This window comes from Fusarium graminearum, chromosome 1, assembly GCF_000240135.3.
Source record: "Fusarium graminearum PH-1 chromosome 1, whole genome shotgun sequence".
Classification (NCBI taxonomy): domain Eukaryota; kingdom Fungi; phylum Ascomycota; class Sordariomycetes; order Hypocreales; family Nectriaceae; genus Fusarium; species Fusarium graminearum.
The window spans coordinates 4,535,658-4,551,439 of NC_026474.1; the positions used below are offsets into that span (position 1 = coordinate 4,535,658).

Here is a 15,782-nt window from a genome sequence, read left to right on the forward strand (position 1 = left end):
AGGATATCACTGAGGGTATGTCATCACCGCTTGCATTTTCCAAAGTCAGTTCATCAACATCGTATTCTAACCGCTATGCTTGCTCTGGTACAGCCGATATCATTTCGACAGTTGAGTTCGACCATACCGGAAACTATCTCGCTACTGGCGACAAGGGCGGTCGGGTGGTGCTCTTTGAACGAAACGAAACGGTACGTCACCATCCGGCAACATCCTCATGTACCGGCCACGATCGGCTTGGCGATACCGTAGCATCTTCTCTGATAATTATTTGCGCAGAAAAAAACCTGCGAGTACAAGTTCCACACCGAGTTCCAATCTCACGAGCCCGAATTCGACTATCTAAAGTCACTCGAGATCGAGGAAAAGATCAACAAGATAAAGTGGTGCAGACGACAGAACGCCTCGCACTATCTCCTGTCTACCAATGACAAGACAATCAAGCTATGGAAAGTCTTTGAGAAGTCGCTCAAGGTCGTAGCGGAGAACAACCTCTCCCACGATGTCACACCTGGAAGTATTGCTGGCGGTGGGGGCGCTCCTAAGCCTCTGCCTGCTCATCAGTTCAAGAACGCTGCCGACCTGAAGCTACCTCGACTCACACACCACGACACCGTCGTTGCCGCTGTGCCACGCCGAACATACGCCAACGCGCACGCCTATCACATCAACAGCATTTCAGTCAATAGTGACGGAGAAACCTTTATCAGCAGCGATGATTTGCGAATCAATCTTTGGAACCTCAATATTCAGGATCAGAGCTTCAACATTGTTGATATCAAGCCCGCAAACATGGAGGAACTGACCGAAGTAATCACAGCTGCCGAATTCCACCCCATGAGCTGTAACTGGTTCATGTATGCAAGCTCCAAGGGTACTATCAAACTTGCCGATATGCGAGAGAGTGCTCTGTGTGATCAGCACGCTAAACGTTTGTGCACCATCTCTCGGAAACTTGACTGTGTCCGCCCAGAGACTTTTGCTAACCCACCGCTGCAGTATTTGAACAAGAGGAAGACCCTTCTTCGCGGTCATTCTTCTCCGAAATCATTTCCTCCATTTCCGATGTGAGATTTTCGCATGACGGCCGATATATCCTATCTCGCGACTACCTGACTGTCAAGATCTGGGATATCAACATGGAGAGACAGCCTGTAAAGACGATACCAATCCACGAGCACCTTCGACCACGGTTGTGCGACACATATGAGAACGATAGTATATTCGACAAATTCGAAGTCGTCTTCTCTGGCGACGCGAAGAACGTCATGACAGGAAGTTACAACAACAACTTCATGATCTACCCTTCAGACCCCGACAAGGAGGTTGAGGTGGTTCTTCAGGCAGACAAGTCAGCCTTCAAGGCAAAGAAGGTTGGTGTGCCCACACCAATCAACTCGTCTACGAGCCCGACAGCAACCAACGGCAAGAAGGGCGGTTCTAGAGCTGGCAGCCCAGGTGGTCAAGGTCAGCGGATGCGTAAGGAAACAGACGCGGACCAGATCGATTTTAACAAAAAGATTCTGCACATGAGTTGGCATCCGTTCGAAGACAGTATTGCGATTGCAGCCACAAACAATGTAAGTGGAGCCAAGAAAGATACTACAGTTCGCCAACCTTAACTAACACTGCTGGATAGCTATTTGTCTTCTCAGCACTCTAGACCAAGATACCGGCGTTCATCTCGTGGGCATTTTAGCGAGGAAGGGAGTGGCAGAAGTCGAAGCAGCAAGAGCAGGGGGTGCCTCATCGTCATTAAAGGGACTGGTCCAGTTCTGCTCGGGCACGTCATGGCATGTCAGTGGTGCAGGATATAGCAATGCGACTTGATGCAGCTTACTATACTTGGAAGCGACTGTAGAGAGCGTCGGCCGTGCATAACGAATGCTTCGTGGAAACAGATAACGCTGGAGGATGCCCTTGGATGCGGGCGCCGAAGCAGCAGCAGTATGAGGAGTGAAGCTACCGACTATCCATCTGCGAAGCAAGCAAACGGACGAGCAGGAGAAGCCACGCGGGATGGGGGTGGATGGGTGCCTGGGTCGGTGTTGAGTCGCCACGTGTAGCAGAAACCACAAAGACATCATTGAGAATCAAAGAAATGCCACTCGTATTTGAGAAGTGATCAGACTACCGGCCAGACCCGAGCGTGGCTAACAATTTGTCGCTTGGAGTTCAAGGGAGAGTGACATACGAAAGATGGTTTGGTGAAGTACAAGACATGGCTGTGCCATTGATGCGCATAGAGGCGCTTTACTTGTTGGGCGACTTCTGTGTCAATATATGGCCAGGATCCTGGCGGCGAGACTGAACTTGAATACACTGTGCTCTTTTAAAATATATTGCTATTTCACTCGATGCAGACGTAAGATTACACCTATTTGCATATGCCTATAATATGTAGTCGGTGAAAGAACAAGCTAAGGTTTGATAGAGGTCACTAACTAGTGCGGCGTATCCAGTACAGCTCGACTCGGCCAGATCTGGTGAGCATGCAGGTACAGAGGTACCCCTCAATTGATGCGGGCCAGCACAGAGTCTTATCTGGTCTCTGCCAAATACATCCATCTCTCTCTCCATCCCTGTCTGTCTCGCCCACTCTTGGCTCTTCTGCATTACCTGGCCTAACAATAGCAACGACACAAGGGCAATCGGTACCAGTGAACTCTTAGTTTATTAGTTCTACCTGTTGTACAGTTACCACTCGACTCAGCCGCTCCTCTTTTGTCAGCTGAGCCGCTTGTCGAGGGATACGACTTGTCACTCCTTTTTCTAATTTTACTATTAACACGTCCCCATCCCATCTCACGGCGATGGCGACCGAAACACCTTCTAATATCCTCCGCAAGAGGACAGCTGCCGATATGACGGTCGTCGAAAACTCGGTCCGTCGCGACAGCACCTCGCGAGAGTCGGCTAATGGTGATCTCGAGCGCGGTTCGGGGCCATCAATAGCTCAGCACATTGCTAAACTAATGGCCCATGAGGTTGGACCCTCGTTGCTTACAGTTGGTGTGATGCTGAGCTTGATCTTTGGAGGATGCTGTTCCAATGTAGGTTGTTGCTTACCAGCGTCTACCCCCAACCAATGAGCTGTCTCACTCGGACCAGATCAAGAATTGACCCGACTTAGGTGTATGCTCTTGAAGCAATCGTGAAGTGAGTTTTCCCTTTTAGATTGATTTACTACATGTACTTCATCCAGGTCGTTCCATGCAGCTAACCTGATTGTAGTTTTGAACCCTCCAGTGGTATGAAACAACACCCAGTGTCATGCCGTTATTTAGACAACGGTGTGGTGCATTACAGTGGTCTTTTCAACTAACAAGCATGTTATAGGAACCCTTTTGACATTTGTGCAATTTCTTTTTGTCGCTATGACAGGATTCATCGCTCAGTTCGATAAGAATAGTCGGTTCTTTCTTACACCTAACAAGGTCCCTATCAGTCGCTGGATCTTCAACATTGTTCTCTTCTTCACCATCAACCTCTTGAACAATCATGCGTTCAGCTACGACATCTCCGTCCCAGTTCATATCATCCTTCGATCTGGTGGAAGTATTACGACCATGGCGGCGGGTTACCTCTATGGCAAGCGGTATACCCAAACCCAAGTTATTGCTGTCTTTCTCTTAACCCTCGGCGTGATCCTGGCTGCTTGGTCTGATGCTCAAGCCAAGGTACGTTTTCTTTTTCACCTCAGAAGGCAATCCCAACACAATACTGACGCATGTTAAATTATAGGGCACAAGTGAAAGCAGTGGTCGCCCAGCCTTTAGCACTGGGCTCTTGATTCTCTTCGTGGCTCAGGTCCTCTCTGCTATCATGGGTCTTTATACTGAGGCAACCTACGCTAAATACGGACCTCAGTGGAAGGAGAATCTATTCTATTCTCATGCTTTGTCTCTGCCACTATTTCTGCCTTTTGCTCCCTCCATGGTTCGAACGTTCTCTCATCTTATGACGAGCACTGCGATACAGCTTCCGGGGATATTCGGTTCTGTGTTCACCAAAGTCATGGTGCCCAACCAAATCATCTTCCTCATTACCAATGTCCTTACGCAGTATGCTTGCATCCGCGGCGTCAATCTCTTGGCTGCTGCGTCAACAGCCCTCACCGTCACTATTGTTCTCAATATCCGAAAACTCGTCAGTCTGCTTCTGAGTATCTGGCTGTTTGGCAACCAGCTTGCTTCCGGCACGTTGCTCGGCGCTGTCATAGTTTTTAGTGCCGGTGGACTATACACAGTTGGATCGCGGAGGAAAGTACCAGCGGAGAAGGATATGCCAGCTAGGGATCAAAAGGCGAGCTGAGCAATTTGCATTTTATCATTTCCATGCATGGCTCTGCCGGGACGGACTATAAAGGGGCTTAGAAGGCGTATCTGGTTCGAAAGGTTCATGAGAAAAAGAGAGACGGTACTCAATTAGTTGTGGTAGACTTTTTGGCTCGGTTCAATATGCTGGAGTTACAGCTCCTGTCGAGCAGCAAGTAACGAGAAGCTGGCAGACTTTTGCAGACGGGACGTTCAGAAGATCCCCTTCGGCAGCCTTTGAGATACTAGACACTGCTTCATACATACCGTTAACCGGCGTTACCAATGATGAAAACAAAGCCGATAGAACATTCAAATTAAGCAAGATTGACTTATGGAGATACTAGGGGTAGTCGAATTCGTTATAAACATGATGTAGACTAAAATGCTGATGACTCGGTCTTTGGAAGTACTATAGCGTTAAACCATTCGTCCAAGTGCTTGCCATTAAGTTTCCGCCGCAACTACAAATTGATCTCCTACTAATTCCTGTACGGTTCTGGGCTTGTGCTACACCTCACCAAATATCCAGATCAAACAATAACGAGATGACAGAAGAATGAATGATGGCAGTACTGAGCCTAGGCATGTTCCCTAGGAACTTCAGGCAGGGTGTTCCATCAAAGACCAGGGACCTGGCACAATGCCTCGGGTACGAATATAAAACTAACACGGGACGATATACCAGGTTCCAATGAGTGGAGCTGAGCAATCGGAGAGATAAAAACATCTGTGTTACATCGTCTGCATCACCTTGAACTGAAGGTTAAAGGATGGCTCTATTGATGTACCTACCTGTGCGTATGTACATCCTGGCACCGTTTCTAGCGGTTGCCTTTTGTCACATCTCACTTGATTGAGTCTGATTTTTTCGTCAATATGTAGAGCCTAGACTATCGAGATTGTCCACAACATGCCCTTACTTGGAAATGGTTGATGGTATGAGTAACTTGGTGGCTTTTTCAGCTATCGCGCAGAGCTTCAATTCGATGCCTGTATCGACACTTACCTCTTAGCAGATGCCTTAACGGGCTTAGCTCCCTAGAACTTTAGGTAGGTCGGGCAGTTCCACCAGCGCATTGTCCCACCATGGCCCGCTGGAAACCCTGGTGCGTCACACCGTCATACCTTCCTTACATTGCCTACCTTTGTAGTAGTATCATTTTCACGGGATCCTCAGGTCCCATTGTCTTTACCTTTCTCACTGGGGACACTCTCTTTCTATCACTCTGAAAACCAGTAGCCCGAATTGAATGCCTATACTTTGTTGAAACGAAGAGTACAAGACCTTATTCATCAGGTCAGGCCTTCAATTATAGCTTTGACGTTCAATTAAAAGAAGAAAGATATTTGATCGAGGAACGGCCATGCCTGGTACGTAACTCACTGCCCGACCTGCCCCTCCTCTGCTACGCCAATCCGATATCACAGTCCTTGATAACGACTGCAGTAACCAGAAAGTCTGCTGACCAAACGAATATCGCAGGCGGTCCTATCTTCGAAGAAAGCGAATCAGCCGCGCTTGATGTACGAGCACGGGAGTCAGATGAGGAGGTAGACGAGACCGGAGACGGTGGTGCAGCCGGCCATGGCGCCTCGCACAAAGACGCTGTATCTGATGCTGGCTCGCACAACGGGAGCGATGCTGAAGAGCTCGAAGATGGAATGCTTCTTCGCGACCTGCCAAAGCGAACCACGTTTTATGACCCCGTCGCCGAGCGTCAGATGAGCCAGACGGACGCAAAATACTTCTACCACCGAAACAAGGCCGATGTGCGAAGCGTTGGTGGGGCTGGCAACCAATCTATACCTCAGAGTCCTTTTCTCAATTCTGGTTCTCGCCCTGCGACTGAGTATGGTGCCGATTCTTTGGTGCTAGACTCGACTGGTCGTCGAGTTGATTCCTTCCCTCCAGGCCTGGAGATGCCGAATCCTGCCATTGACCCCGCGGGTTTCACTCAATCGCCTACAAAAGTAGAAGAAGCGCAGCCTACCTCATTCCCACCAAATGAGTCGTCTTCCTTCTCTCATGCGCCTCAGGTGGCCCAAGACCCGCGGCTTCCCGATGGCTCTAGTAACGGCCTACCTTCCGGCGGTCTTTTCGACACTGAACCTCATATCACTTCGGAACTAAGTGCTATTTCGAAAAACATCCAGAGAATCTTGGATCTCAGGCGCAAATATATCTCGCTTTCAAACCAGGGTCCAGACGATAACCCGAGAGATGATCCAAATTGGGAAATCTATCCCCCTCCGCCTGAGCCCGCATGGCGGCAGTCTTCGAGACAAGCAGCAAGCACCGCGGAGCATGTGCCTGGCCAGGAGAACACTAGTACGAATGGCTCCAAGGAAGCATCTGGATCTGTACCCAAAGATGTACCTCATGATCACCACGAGGGCAAGCGATCGACAAGAAAACGAAAGCCGGGCCAAGACATTGGAGAAGACTTTGACATGGCAGATGTATTGCCCCTACCTGGAAACGATGGGCGTTCGTACAAGCTAGATGACAACGGAGTTTACCAAGTCTTTGAAAGCGACAATGCACATGCGCCTGCGACTCAGGTTCCCACCATCAGAGAGTTCTACATGGATCTAGACGACATCCTGGACGTGTCATCCGATGGGCCCAGCAAGAGCTTTGCATTCCGGCGTCTTCAGTATCTTGAGGGCAAGTTCAACCTATACGTTCTCTTGAATGAGTATCAAGAAACAGCAGACAGCAAGAAGGTTCCTCATCGAGATTTCTATAACGTTCGAAAGGTCGATACTCACGTTCATCATTCTGCATGCATGAACCAGAAGCATCTGCTACGCTTCATCAAGAGTAAGATGAAGAAGTTCTCCAACGAAGTTGTCCTATTCCGCGACGGAAGACATCTCACTTTAGCCGAGGTCTTTGCTAGTATTAATTTGACTGCCTACGACCTGAGTATTGATACTTTGGATATGCATGTAAGGTTTTCTTCTAAAATAAAAATGCCGAATCTTAAAAGACCCGTTACTAACGATTCCAGGCTCATACTGATTCATTCCATCGATTTGACAAGTTCAACCTTAAATACAACCCGGTTGGGGAGTCTCGCCTCCGAACTATCTTTCTCAAGACGGACAATTTTATCCATGGCCGTTACCTGGCTGAGATTACTAAAGAGGTCATTTCAGATCTGGAATCGAGCAAGTACCAAATGGTGGAGTGGCGCATTTCCATCTACGGCAAATCTATAGATGAGTGGGACAAGCTCGCTGCCTGGGTGGTTGACAACAAACTCTTCTCCCACAACGTTCGATGGCTCATCCAGATCCCCCGCCTGTACGACGTTTACAAAGCCAGTGGTTTGATGGAAACGTTCGAACAGGTGGTTAAGAACGTCTTCCAACCGCTCTTCGAAGTTACCAAGGATCCGTCCAGCCACCCGAAGCTTCATATCTTCCTTCAACGAGTAATCGGATTTGACAGTGTTGACGATGAAAGCAAGGTAGAGCGCCGTTTGTTTAAGAAATTCCCTGTGCCAAAGGTCTGGGATACCAAGCAGAACCCCCCTTACAGCTACTGGATCTACTACCTCTACTCTAACCTGGTGTCCCTGAACTACTGGCGGAAGAAGCGTGGATTCAATACACTTGTTTTGCGACCTCACTGTGGAGAAGCCGGCGACAGCGAACACTTGGCTGTTGCCGCCTTGTGTTGCCACAGCATTAGTCACGGACTCCTCCTTCGAAAAGTGCCTCTTCTCCAGTACATCTTCTACTTGGACCAGATTGGCATCGCCATGTCGCCGTTGAGTAACAATGCCCTGTTCCTAGCTTACGAGCGAAATCCCTTTCACCAGTACTTCAAGAGAGGGCTTAACGTCTCACTGTCAACGGACGACCCTCTGCAGTTTGCTTTCACAAAGGAACCACTGATCGAGGAATATGCTGTTGCGGCGCAAATCTACAAGCTTAACTCGGTCGACATGTGCGAGTTGGCCAAGAATTCTGTCAAGCAAAGTGGCTACGAGCTGTCCATCAAGGAACATTGGTTGGGACGTGGCTGCAACAAGCCAGGGAAAGAAGGAAATGCCATGGTCAAGACGAATGTTCCTGACCGGCGAGAAGAATTCCGATACTTCACCCTGATGCAAGAGAGAGATGTGTAAGTTGCAACATTCAAACTGCCCCTTCTGTATCTTGAGTGACACGATACTAATGTGTACGACTGCAGACTGTCGAAATATGTCACATATAACGCTACAAATGAACCCCTGGCACAAGCTACTGGCAACGAAAACAAAATGTCGGAGTCGGTGGCGTCCATTGCTGGACAGGTTTCTGGTATGGGCTTGTCGTCGGGCAACGAAGCTGCCGATCCGGAGATGTCGCCTCCAGCTGGGATCACAAAGGTCGCATCGCAGATTGGATTGTCGGGTACTCGAGAACAGACATGGCCCAGTGATGCTATGGCAGACCACCATCTTTCGGGAAGCGACCCGAGAATGTTTCCAGGAATCTTTACTCGAGGTCACCGTACTGGCAGCATGCGGAACCTGGCCCAAGCTAGTGATGACAGGGACACTGCAGATGATGTTTTCGGCCCCGAGACTTGATCGTGGTCTTGATCTGCCACAGCCATGGTTTAATTCCGCAAGGATGTAGGTTATTGCGAATAGATTACTGGTGTTGGATAGATTGAATGGATAAACGTCCCAGGCTTCACTAAGGCACTACATAGATGGTGATACTTGTATATCGGCATTGCTGCCATGCCGAACTTGGTGTTCGTTTGGCACTTGGTCGAAAGTATGGTAAACAATATCAATAGAGGCTTCGGCAGTTCGAGCGACGGATAAACCAGGAATAAGCTTTGAACTGTAAAAAGACGTTGTATGTAAGGGATCGACTCTTTGACTTATAAATGTATGTATTCGAAGATGGGCGGTTGGTTATTAGTCATTGTGTTCCTCACCCCAGAGCTTGAGCTGATACAGGGCACAGGGTAGCATCGCCATATTTTGCACCCACTTCCCAGAAAGTTGACGTTATCCAGCAGGGAACTACGGATACTTCTGGGGAGAGTCCAAACCCAACCTGTTGCCCACTGTATAACCAGGATAAATGAGAGATTGTTTAGAGCCATTTGTGGACTTCTCTGGTCGATCAGGTATAGCCAGATTTATCAAAGTTATCTTCCAGATTAATATCCTGTCACAGTAGAACATATACCTGAATAAATAAAAATCAGCATATCGGTACTGCACAACTTCCTTCATATGATGGAATTTTATGTAGCAGGTGCCGGCCCCATACGGTAACGTCGGTTGCTGTTCCACTGTTTTTGGACCCCAACTGCTCCAGTGCAATTAACACATAGTGGAGCTACGGGTTATTAGGCTTAACTTAGTAGGGAGACAGGACGACATACCTGCCTCGATCTAGTCGTTACTTGCTTGCTCCTCAGACAAACGACGCACTGCGTCACTTCGCATCGCATCGCATCGCATCGCCGCCGCGTTTTGTTTTCAACCAGCCTCCTTCCCCATCCCCCTCAATCCTTCCCTGCAGATAACCTCAAGGGAACCTGTATCGACGCCTATACGCAACGGTGCAGCCGTCATAGCCAATTCACCACCTCTCGACATGGGGTTCCTGGGAGTGTATCGGGCTCTCTACGACTACGTGCCCCAAGCCGAGGGTGAGCTCGCCATCAACGATGGGGACTTGCTTTATATTCTAGACAAGAATGGCGACGATGGCTGGTGGAAAGCAAAAAAGAAGGCCGGAGCTGACGATGAGGAAGAGCCAACCGGCCTCATTCCTGGTAATTATGTCGAGGAGGTAAGCTATCTTGAACAGTCCGTCGACGTCTGCAGCATTGATACTAAACTGTCTTCTTTACTTTTCAAGGCCCAACCCGTAGAACATGCCCGAGCTCTCTTCGATTATACGCGTCAGACTGATGAGGAGCTGTCATTCCACGAGGATGCCATTCTTAACGTCTACGATACGTCGGATCCTGACTGGATCCTGACCGGTCTGGACGGCGAGTATGGTTTCGTTCCTTCAAACTATATTGAGATGGGAGCGGCTGCCGAAACTGCTCAACCTCCTTTGCCATCACCACCACCACCGGTGCTTCCCTCCAGACCGCCGGCGCCTCCAATCTCTGAACCCGAACCAGAGGCGGCCTCTCCGGACCTACCGAACGAAACTGCGTCTCCTCCCTCGAACCCTGCAGCAGCTATTGCGGGTGTCATGCAAAACCGGTCGGTTCCTCAACCACCTCAGCAACCCGTAGCTCCGCGACAGCCCCCTCGCGCATCCGTTAGCTTTAGCGAACCCCCTGACGTTGAAGATGAGCCTGTCCGATCGCCAACCCTGCCCGCCCGACCAAGGGTTCCCGCACCGCCATCACCTTCTTACGACGAACCTCCTTCTCCCGTGCACACCCGCAGCTTTCAACAGAGTCATATAGATCCAGACCGGCGCCAAGATGTCGAGCGAACCCCTGGCGGTTTCCACATGTATAATATCAACGAAATGATCTCTGTCATGGGCAAGAAGAAGAAGATGCCTACAACTCTCGGAATTAATCTTCTGACAGGTATGATATTGGTCGCTCCTGAGCACGCCTCCGACGGGCCTTCTCAAGAATGGACTGCCGACCGCATGACACATTACTCGCGAGAGGGAAAGCATGTTTTTATGGAGCTTGTGCGCCCAAGCAAGAGTGTCGACTTTCACGCCGGAGCAAAAGATACTGCAGAGGAAATTGTTAGTATGCTGGGTGAGTTGGCTGGTGCCGTGCGTTTTGGAGATCTGCGCGAAACGATTATAGGAAATCAAAGCAGCAGTGGGGGTAGTGGTTTGAAGAAGGGACAGATTCTATATGACTTCATGGCGCAAGGAGAAGACGAAGTCACTGTTGCAGTTGGAGATGATGTATTCGTTCTCGATGACACCAAGAGCGAGGAGTGGTGGCAAGTTCGCCGGCTCAAGAACGGCAAAGAAGGAGTGGTTCCCAGCAGCTATATTGAAGTTACAGGCTCTGTCGCCGCGCCTTCGTCTGGCGGCATCAACTCGGCCAAGTCATTTGTCGAACAAAACCGCCTCGACGAAATCAGATTGACAAAGGCAGCCATACAGGCTGGTAAAGAACCTCAGCAGGTAGGACCGGGAATGCCTCTCCCTGAAAGGGGGAGCAGCCTCACAGCACGAGAAACTGGTAGTAATTCGGGACAACAGCGGAGTCGCCGAGAAAATGAACGAAACGATAGCGGTAATCAAAGCCGATCAAAATCCAGTAAGTGGTGGTTCATCGTATCGTGCTCTATACACGATGCTGACCCCCTTGATCTCGATCATATTGCTGACTTGACTTCTTAGAACCTGACTCGTCCAAGGTTCGCACCTGGACCGACCGATCCCGATCTTTCAGCGTGGAAGCCCAATTCCTTGGGCTAAAGGATGGCAAGATCCATTTGCACAAAATGAACGGTGTCAAGATTGCTGTTCCTATCACAAAGATGTCACGCGAAGATCTAGAGTATGTTGAAAATTTCACAGGTATATCCTTGGAAGACGACAAGCCACTGGCCGACGTCAAGCGAGCCAGGTCTGCCGAGAAGAAATCCCCGGAACGAACTCCCTCGGCTGGTGCGACTATAGACAAAGATCCAAAGTCCGACTACGATTGGTTTCAATTCTTCCTCTCCTGCGAGGTTGCCGTGGGCTTGTGTGAGCGTTACGCACAAGCTTTTATCAAGGACTCTATGGATGAGAGCGTGCTTCCTGATGTTGACGCTACCTCATTGAGAACCCTCGGGATTCGCGAGGGTGACATTATTAAGGTCATGCGTGCTTTGGATGCAAAGTATGGCCGTAATCGCGGCGGGAAGAGAGGAGCTGCTGATGCGGCTGATGGCGAAGGAGGCTTGTTTTCCGGTCCTGGCGGTGCGCTGCGAAATAACACCCGCAAGGGCCGCCCTGCACCAGCAGTGCAAACAAGCGATGTTGTTGATGCTAGTGCTTTCTCTCGAGGCGACTCATCCAAGACTGGTGAAGACGGCGCCAAGTCGCCCGCACCAACAAGCCCTTCAAACAAGAATGCCGAGCCTCGTCAAGCAGCCAGTAACGGTTTCGATGATGACGCTTGGGATGTAAAGCCGAGCAAGCAACAATCGCCGCAGCCTCCTGCTGAAACAAAGCCTGCCCCCGAGCCAGCACCCGCATCACCACTCCCTCCAGCACTGACTGGTTCCATGCAGGAGCTATCTCTACTGTCAACGCCACTTGAACCCACTCGGACAGAGCCAGCACCGGCACCAGCACCGGTTGCCCCTCAAGTACCAGCTATTTCTGCGCAGCCTACAGCGCAGAGCATTGGCGGGGCCACCCCGTCGTTCTTTACATCTGTCGCGCAAGCGAGGCAACGCCCTACTCCGCCACAAGGATCCGGCCAGGGCTCTCTTGTCCCCCCTCCGCCTCAGCGGCCCCTTTCAGCACCACTGTCAGCTCAGCCAAGCGGTTTCGCGCCTCCTCCCATGATGCCCCAGATGACAGGTGCCCTGCAGGGTCAAGTTGCCCCTCCTGGCCAGAGCCTGAGCGATCTTACTCAAGCTCGCTTACAACAGCAATACACGGCCCAAATGCAGCAGCAGCAACCCCTTCAGCAAATGCAGCCCAACATGACTGGATTCCCCGGACAGCAAATCCCTGGACAGATGCCTTTTCAAACTGGCCCTGGACAATTTATGCAACCTATGATGACAGGGATGCAAGGCCAGAACCAATTTATGCCGATGCAAGCTCAACCCACTGGTTTCCAACAACAATTTCCTGCCACGCAGTCGATGTACGGTGCCCCCACCGGCATCAACAGTTTCCTGCCACCTGCTCTTGAGCCACAGCGAACTGGCATGCCTGGCATGCTTCCTCAAGCAACCGGAATGTCGAACATGGGCAACATGGGCGGCATGAACAACGCGCCAACCCCCCAGCCCCTTCAACCACAGCAAACTGGACCACCTCCTCCCGTCCGATTTGGCGTGACGAATGACGCTAACAAACTGGCCCCTCAAGCGACAGGGCGAAGGGCCAACCTGTCGCAAGCGAGTAAGTCGATGTTCCAAGCTACTTGGTGCTGCACAATACTGACATTATCTATAGCCCCCCAAAATCCTTTTGGATTCTGATTCAAGAATCGCCCGTGACAATTGGACGTTGTTGGCGCGCCATTTTGTAATCTGGCGAATACTCTGGACACATCTCTTCATATCTTGTATGCGTGCGTCGACTTCATTAGGCAGGATCGCCTTCGAGCCGAGCGCGGAATAATAGTACTATATTCATGATTGCTCCTGGCTAACCAGGATCAGTTCGTTCTCATATCTTAATCTATAAGTCTATGCAAAACCATGCGTTGATATCTAAACATGTGACCATCAACATCAACATCCATATCATTGTTCTTTGATAGATCGATCAAACAATCAAGTGTAAAGGATAAAGCAGATAAACGTGAAAGCAAAAACCATCCCACACCCTGCACCTCACACCCTGCCAAAAGATTTGATGTAAGCTTTAAAATCAGCTGCAAGCCCATAGTGATTGCGAGGCTAGACCATGCGTAGATACATGCTGCCATATTGCTCTCAACTCGTTCAAGCCTTTCGTCGACGACCGCCACTGGCCTTGGATGGCCCTGTTGCCACAGAGGAGAAGTCAATCTCGGCCTCGGTAATAGGGCTTTCCTCAACCTTTTCCTGTGGCTCGGAAACCGGGTCGAAGCGCTTTCGGACAGCGCGAACCATCATGAAGAACCAGTAAAAGTTGAGACTGTTCAACGTGACGTTGCTTGCCAGATACGCAACTCCAATCCACAGAGGTACTGTGGAGTCTGGGTGAGCGAACGACATAGTGGGCATCATGAGAGCCTCTGTGTCAGGGTTTACGTTGATGGCAGCCCACACGTCGCGGTAGACACGGAAGGAAGAATATGTTCCGTACACAAGCCGGCAGGAGAAGAATGTGAATAGGAGCATGATGCCGTTGTACAGCTGTGCCTTTGTACCAGTCATGTTGAGCTTATCCATGAACCAATGAACATTGAGGAACGGGGTAGACAGCTCCCAAAGGATGAATACGCAGGCGTAGTGGTTGAGAAAAGGGCGCTGGAGAATGGATATCAGTGTCTACGGTTCCAGGAAAGATTAAGCGAACATACAAATCCCAGTGAGTACACAAGCAGCGCAGCAATCGCATGCGCGAGTGTTCCAATGCCAAAGACATCGAAGTTCAGACTGGTAACGACGAGATCCCAGAGAAAGTATCCAGCAGCAAGGGCCTGGATAAAGCCAGCGCCCCCAGTATAACCCCAAATGCGCTCTTCCCAGGCCATGTTGCCCATCTCGGTGTCGGCAAACATGACCCATATAGCCAGAGCGTTGATCAAACAGCTCTGGACCATGGAAACAACGTGAGCATCCCAGTTGAGACGTCGCTTGCGGGACAGCTTGGAGTAATGATCCGGAGCTAGCAGATTTGAGATCCATGGCGAGATTGGCCAGAAGATGACGGAGTATAGCAGCGCAGCGGCGAAGACTTCGTGAACGTGCAGTGGCAGAGTTGGGAGATCGAAGTAGTCGGCGAAAGGCTGTATCTTCTCGGATAGCCATACACTAGGCGGCAAAGGAAATGGGTCTTTCATGATGAATTGTGGGAGCTACTTCGATGGTTGATGCAAGAAAGATCGAGGTCAACCTCAAGTTTGCCAGAAGAGAGGATGAAGAAGTAAAGCGAGAAAGAGACCGAGGCAATGCGGTGCGGTGCGGTGCGAACAAAGTTATGCTTCCATGGCAGTAACTTAAGTGCCCATAGTCCAGGCAGGTTAGTAGGTATCACGTCTGTTGGGGGAAGCTCACGTGGGACAACCACGGGTAAGGGTCCGCAGGGAGGGTCTTAGATCTACGAAGTACCTTACTCAGTGCTTATGTATTTCTATCTTTGTAGCATTCATCCGTGATTCGTACCGTGCCGCAGCCTTTTCAAGAAGAATGAATATACAATAGCCACCCTGATAGGTTCAAGTCACTCCATGGCTGAGGCGTTGGGATCGATGTGAGCAGTCACCATGAGGATTTACTTACAGCGAGCTAGGTACTTGCTGTAGGAGGGTGCCACCATTATTCTGCAGTACAACCCCACCACATTAAATCAGCTCCCTTTAGTCTAGGTAGGTACTGCAGTCCAGCTGCCACATCATTCATAAGAGCACCCGATCATCCTCGACGTCGACCAAGTCTAGTTACCACCTGCTACTGGGTCTTGTGCGGAAGCGTCAAAAAGGCATATACATTGTCTATTTTCGCATGACTCGTGTCTAACACCGCTCGTGTCTAGTAACATATTTGTATCCTTATTGGCGCGAAACGAACTCGAATATCCGTCGCATCGCATCGCATCGTGTCACGTACCCATACCACTTAC

The 15,782-nt window shown here is 50.1% G+C and overlaps 5 protein-coding genes across 5 annotated transcripts; 4 read left to right on the plus strand and 1 right to left on the minus strand.

The window, feature by feature from the left end:
* Positions 1 to 17: 17 nt before the first annotated feature.
* On the plus strand, positions 18 to 1,663 carry FGSG_01369 (phosphatase PP2A regulatory subunit B; the record flags this gene model as incomplete). The annotated part of the gene is made up of 4 exons (XM_011318864.1): positions 18 to 191; positions 280 to 931; positions 1,000 to 1,580; positions 1,640 to 1,663. The coding sequence occupies 4 exons, from the start codon at positions 18 to 20 to the stop codon at positions 1,661 to 1,663; spliced, it is 1,431 nt and encodes a 476-aa protein (XP_011317166.1).
* Positions 1,664 to 2,813: 1,150 nt separating this feature from the next.
* FGSG_01370 (uncharacterized protein) lies at positions 2,814 to 4,314 on the plus strand (the record flags this gene model as incomplete). The annotated part of the gene is made up of 5 exons (XM_011318865.1): positions 2,814 to 3,053; positions 3,134 to 3,159; positions 3,235 to 3,251; positions 3,340 to 3,680; positions 3,745 to 4,314. The coding sequence occupies 5 exons, from the start codon at positions 2,814 to 2,816 to the stop codon at positions 4,312 to 4,314; spliced, it is 1,194 nt and encodes a 397-aa protein (XP_011317167.1).
* A 1,369-nt stretch (positions 4,315 to 5,683) lies between these two features.
* FGSG_01371 (uncharacterized protein) lies at positions 5,684 to 8,905 on the plus strand (the record flags this gene model as incomplete). The annotated part of the gene is made up of 4 exons (XM_011318866.1): positions 5,684 to 5,690; positions 5,803 to 7,271; positions 7,334 to 8,454; positions 8,524 to 8,905. The coding sequence occupies 4 exons, from the start codon at positions 5,684 to 5,686 to the stop codon at positions 8,903 to 8,905; spliced, it is 2,979 nt and encodes a 992-aa protein (XP_011317168.1).
* A 1,030-nt stretch (positions 8,906 to 9,935) lies between these two features.
* Positions 9,936 to 13,489, plus strand: FGSG_01372 (uncharacterized protein; the record flags this gene model as incomplete). Its single annotated transcript, XM_011318867.1, has 3 exons — positions 9,936 to 11,598; positions 11,682 to 13,409; positions 13,464 to 13,489. The coding sequence occupies 3 exons, from the start codon at positions 9,936 to 9,938 to the stop codon at positions 13,487 to 13,489; spliced, it is 3,417 nt and encodes a 1,138-aa protein (XP_011317169.1).
* Positions 13,490 to 13,957: 468 nt separating this feature from the next.
* Positions 13,958 to 15,003, minus strand: FGSG_01373 (uncharacterized protein; the record flags this gene model as incomplete). The annotated part of the gene is made up of 2 exons (XM_011318868.1): positions 13,958 to 14,467; positions 14,521 to 15,003. 2 exons carry the CDS (start codon positions 15,001 to 15,003, stop codon positions 13,958 to 13,960), a joined length of 993 nt encoding a protein of 330 aa, XP_011317170.1.
* Between the last annotated feature and the right edge of the window lie 779 nt (positions 15,004 to 15,782).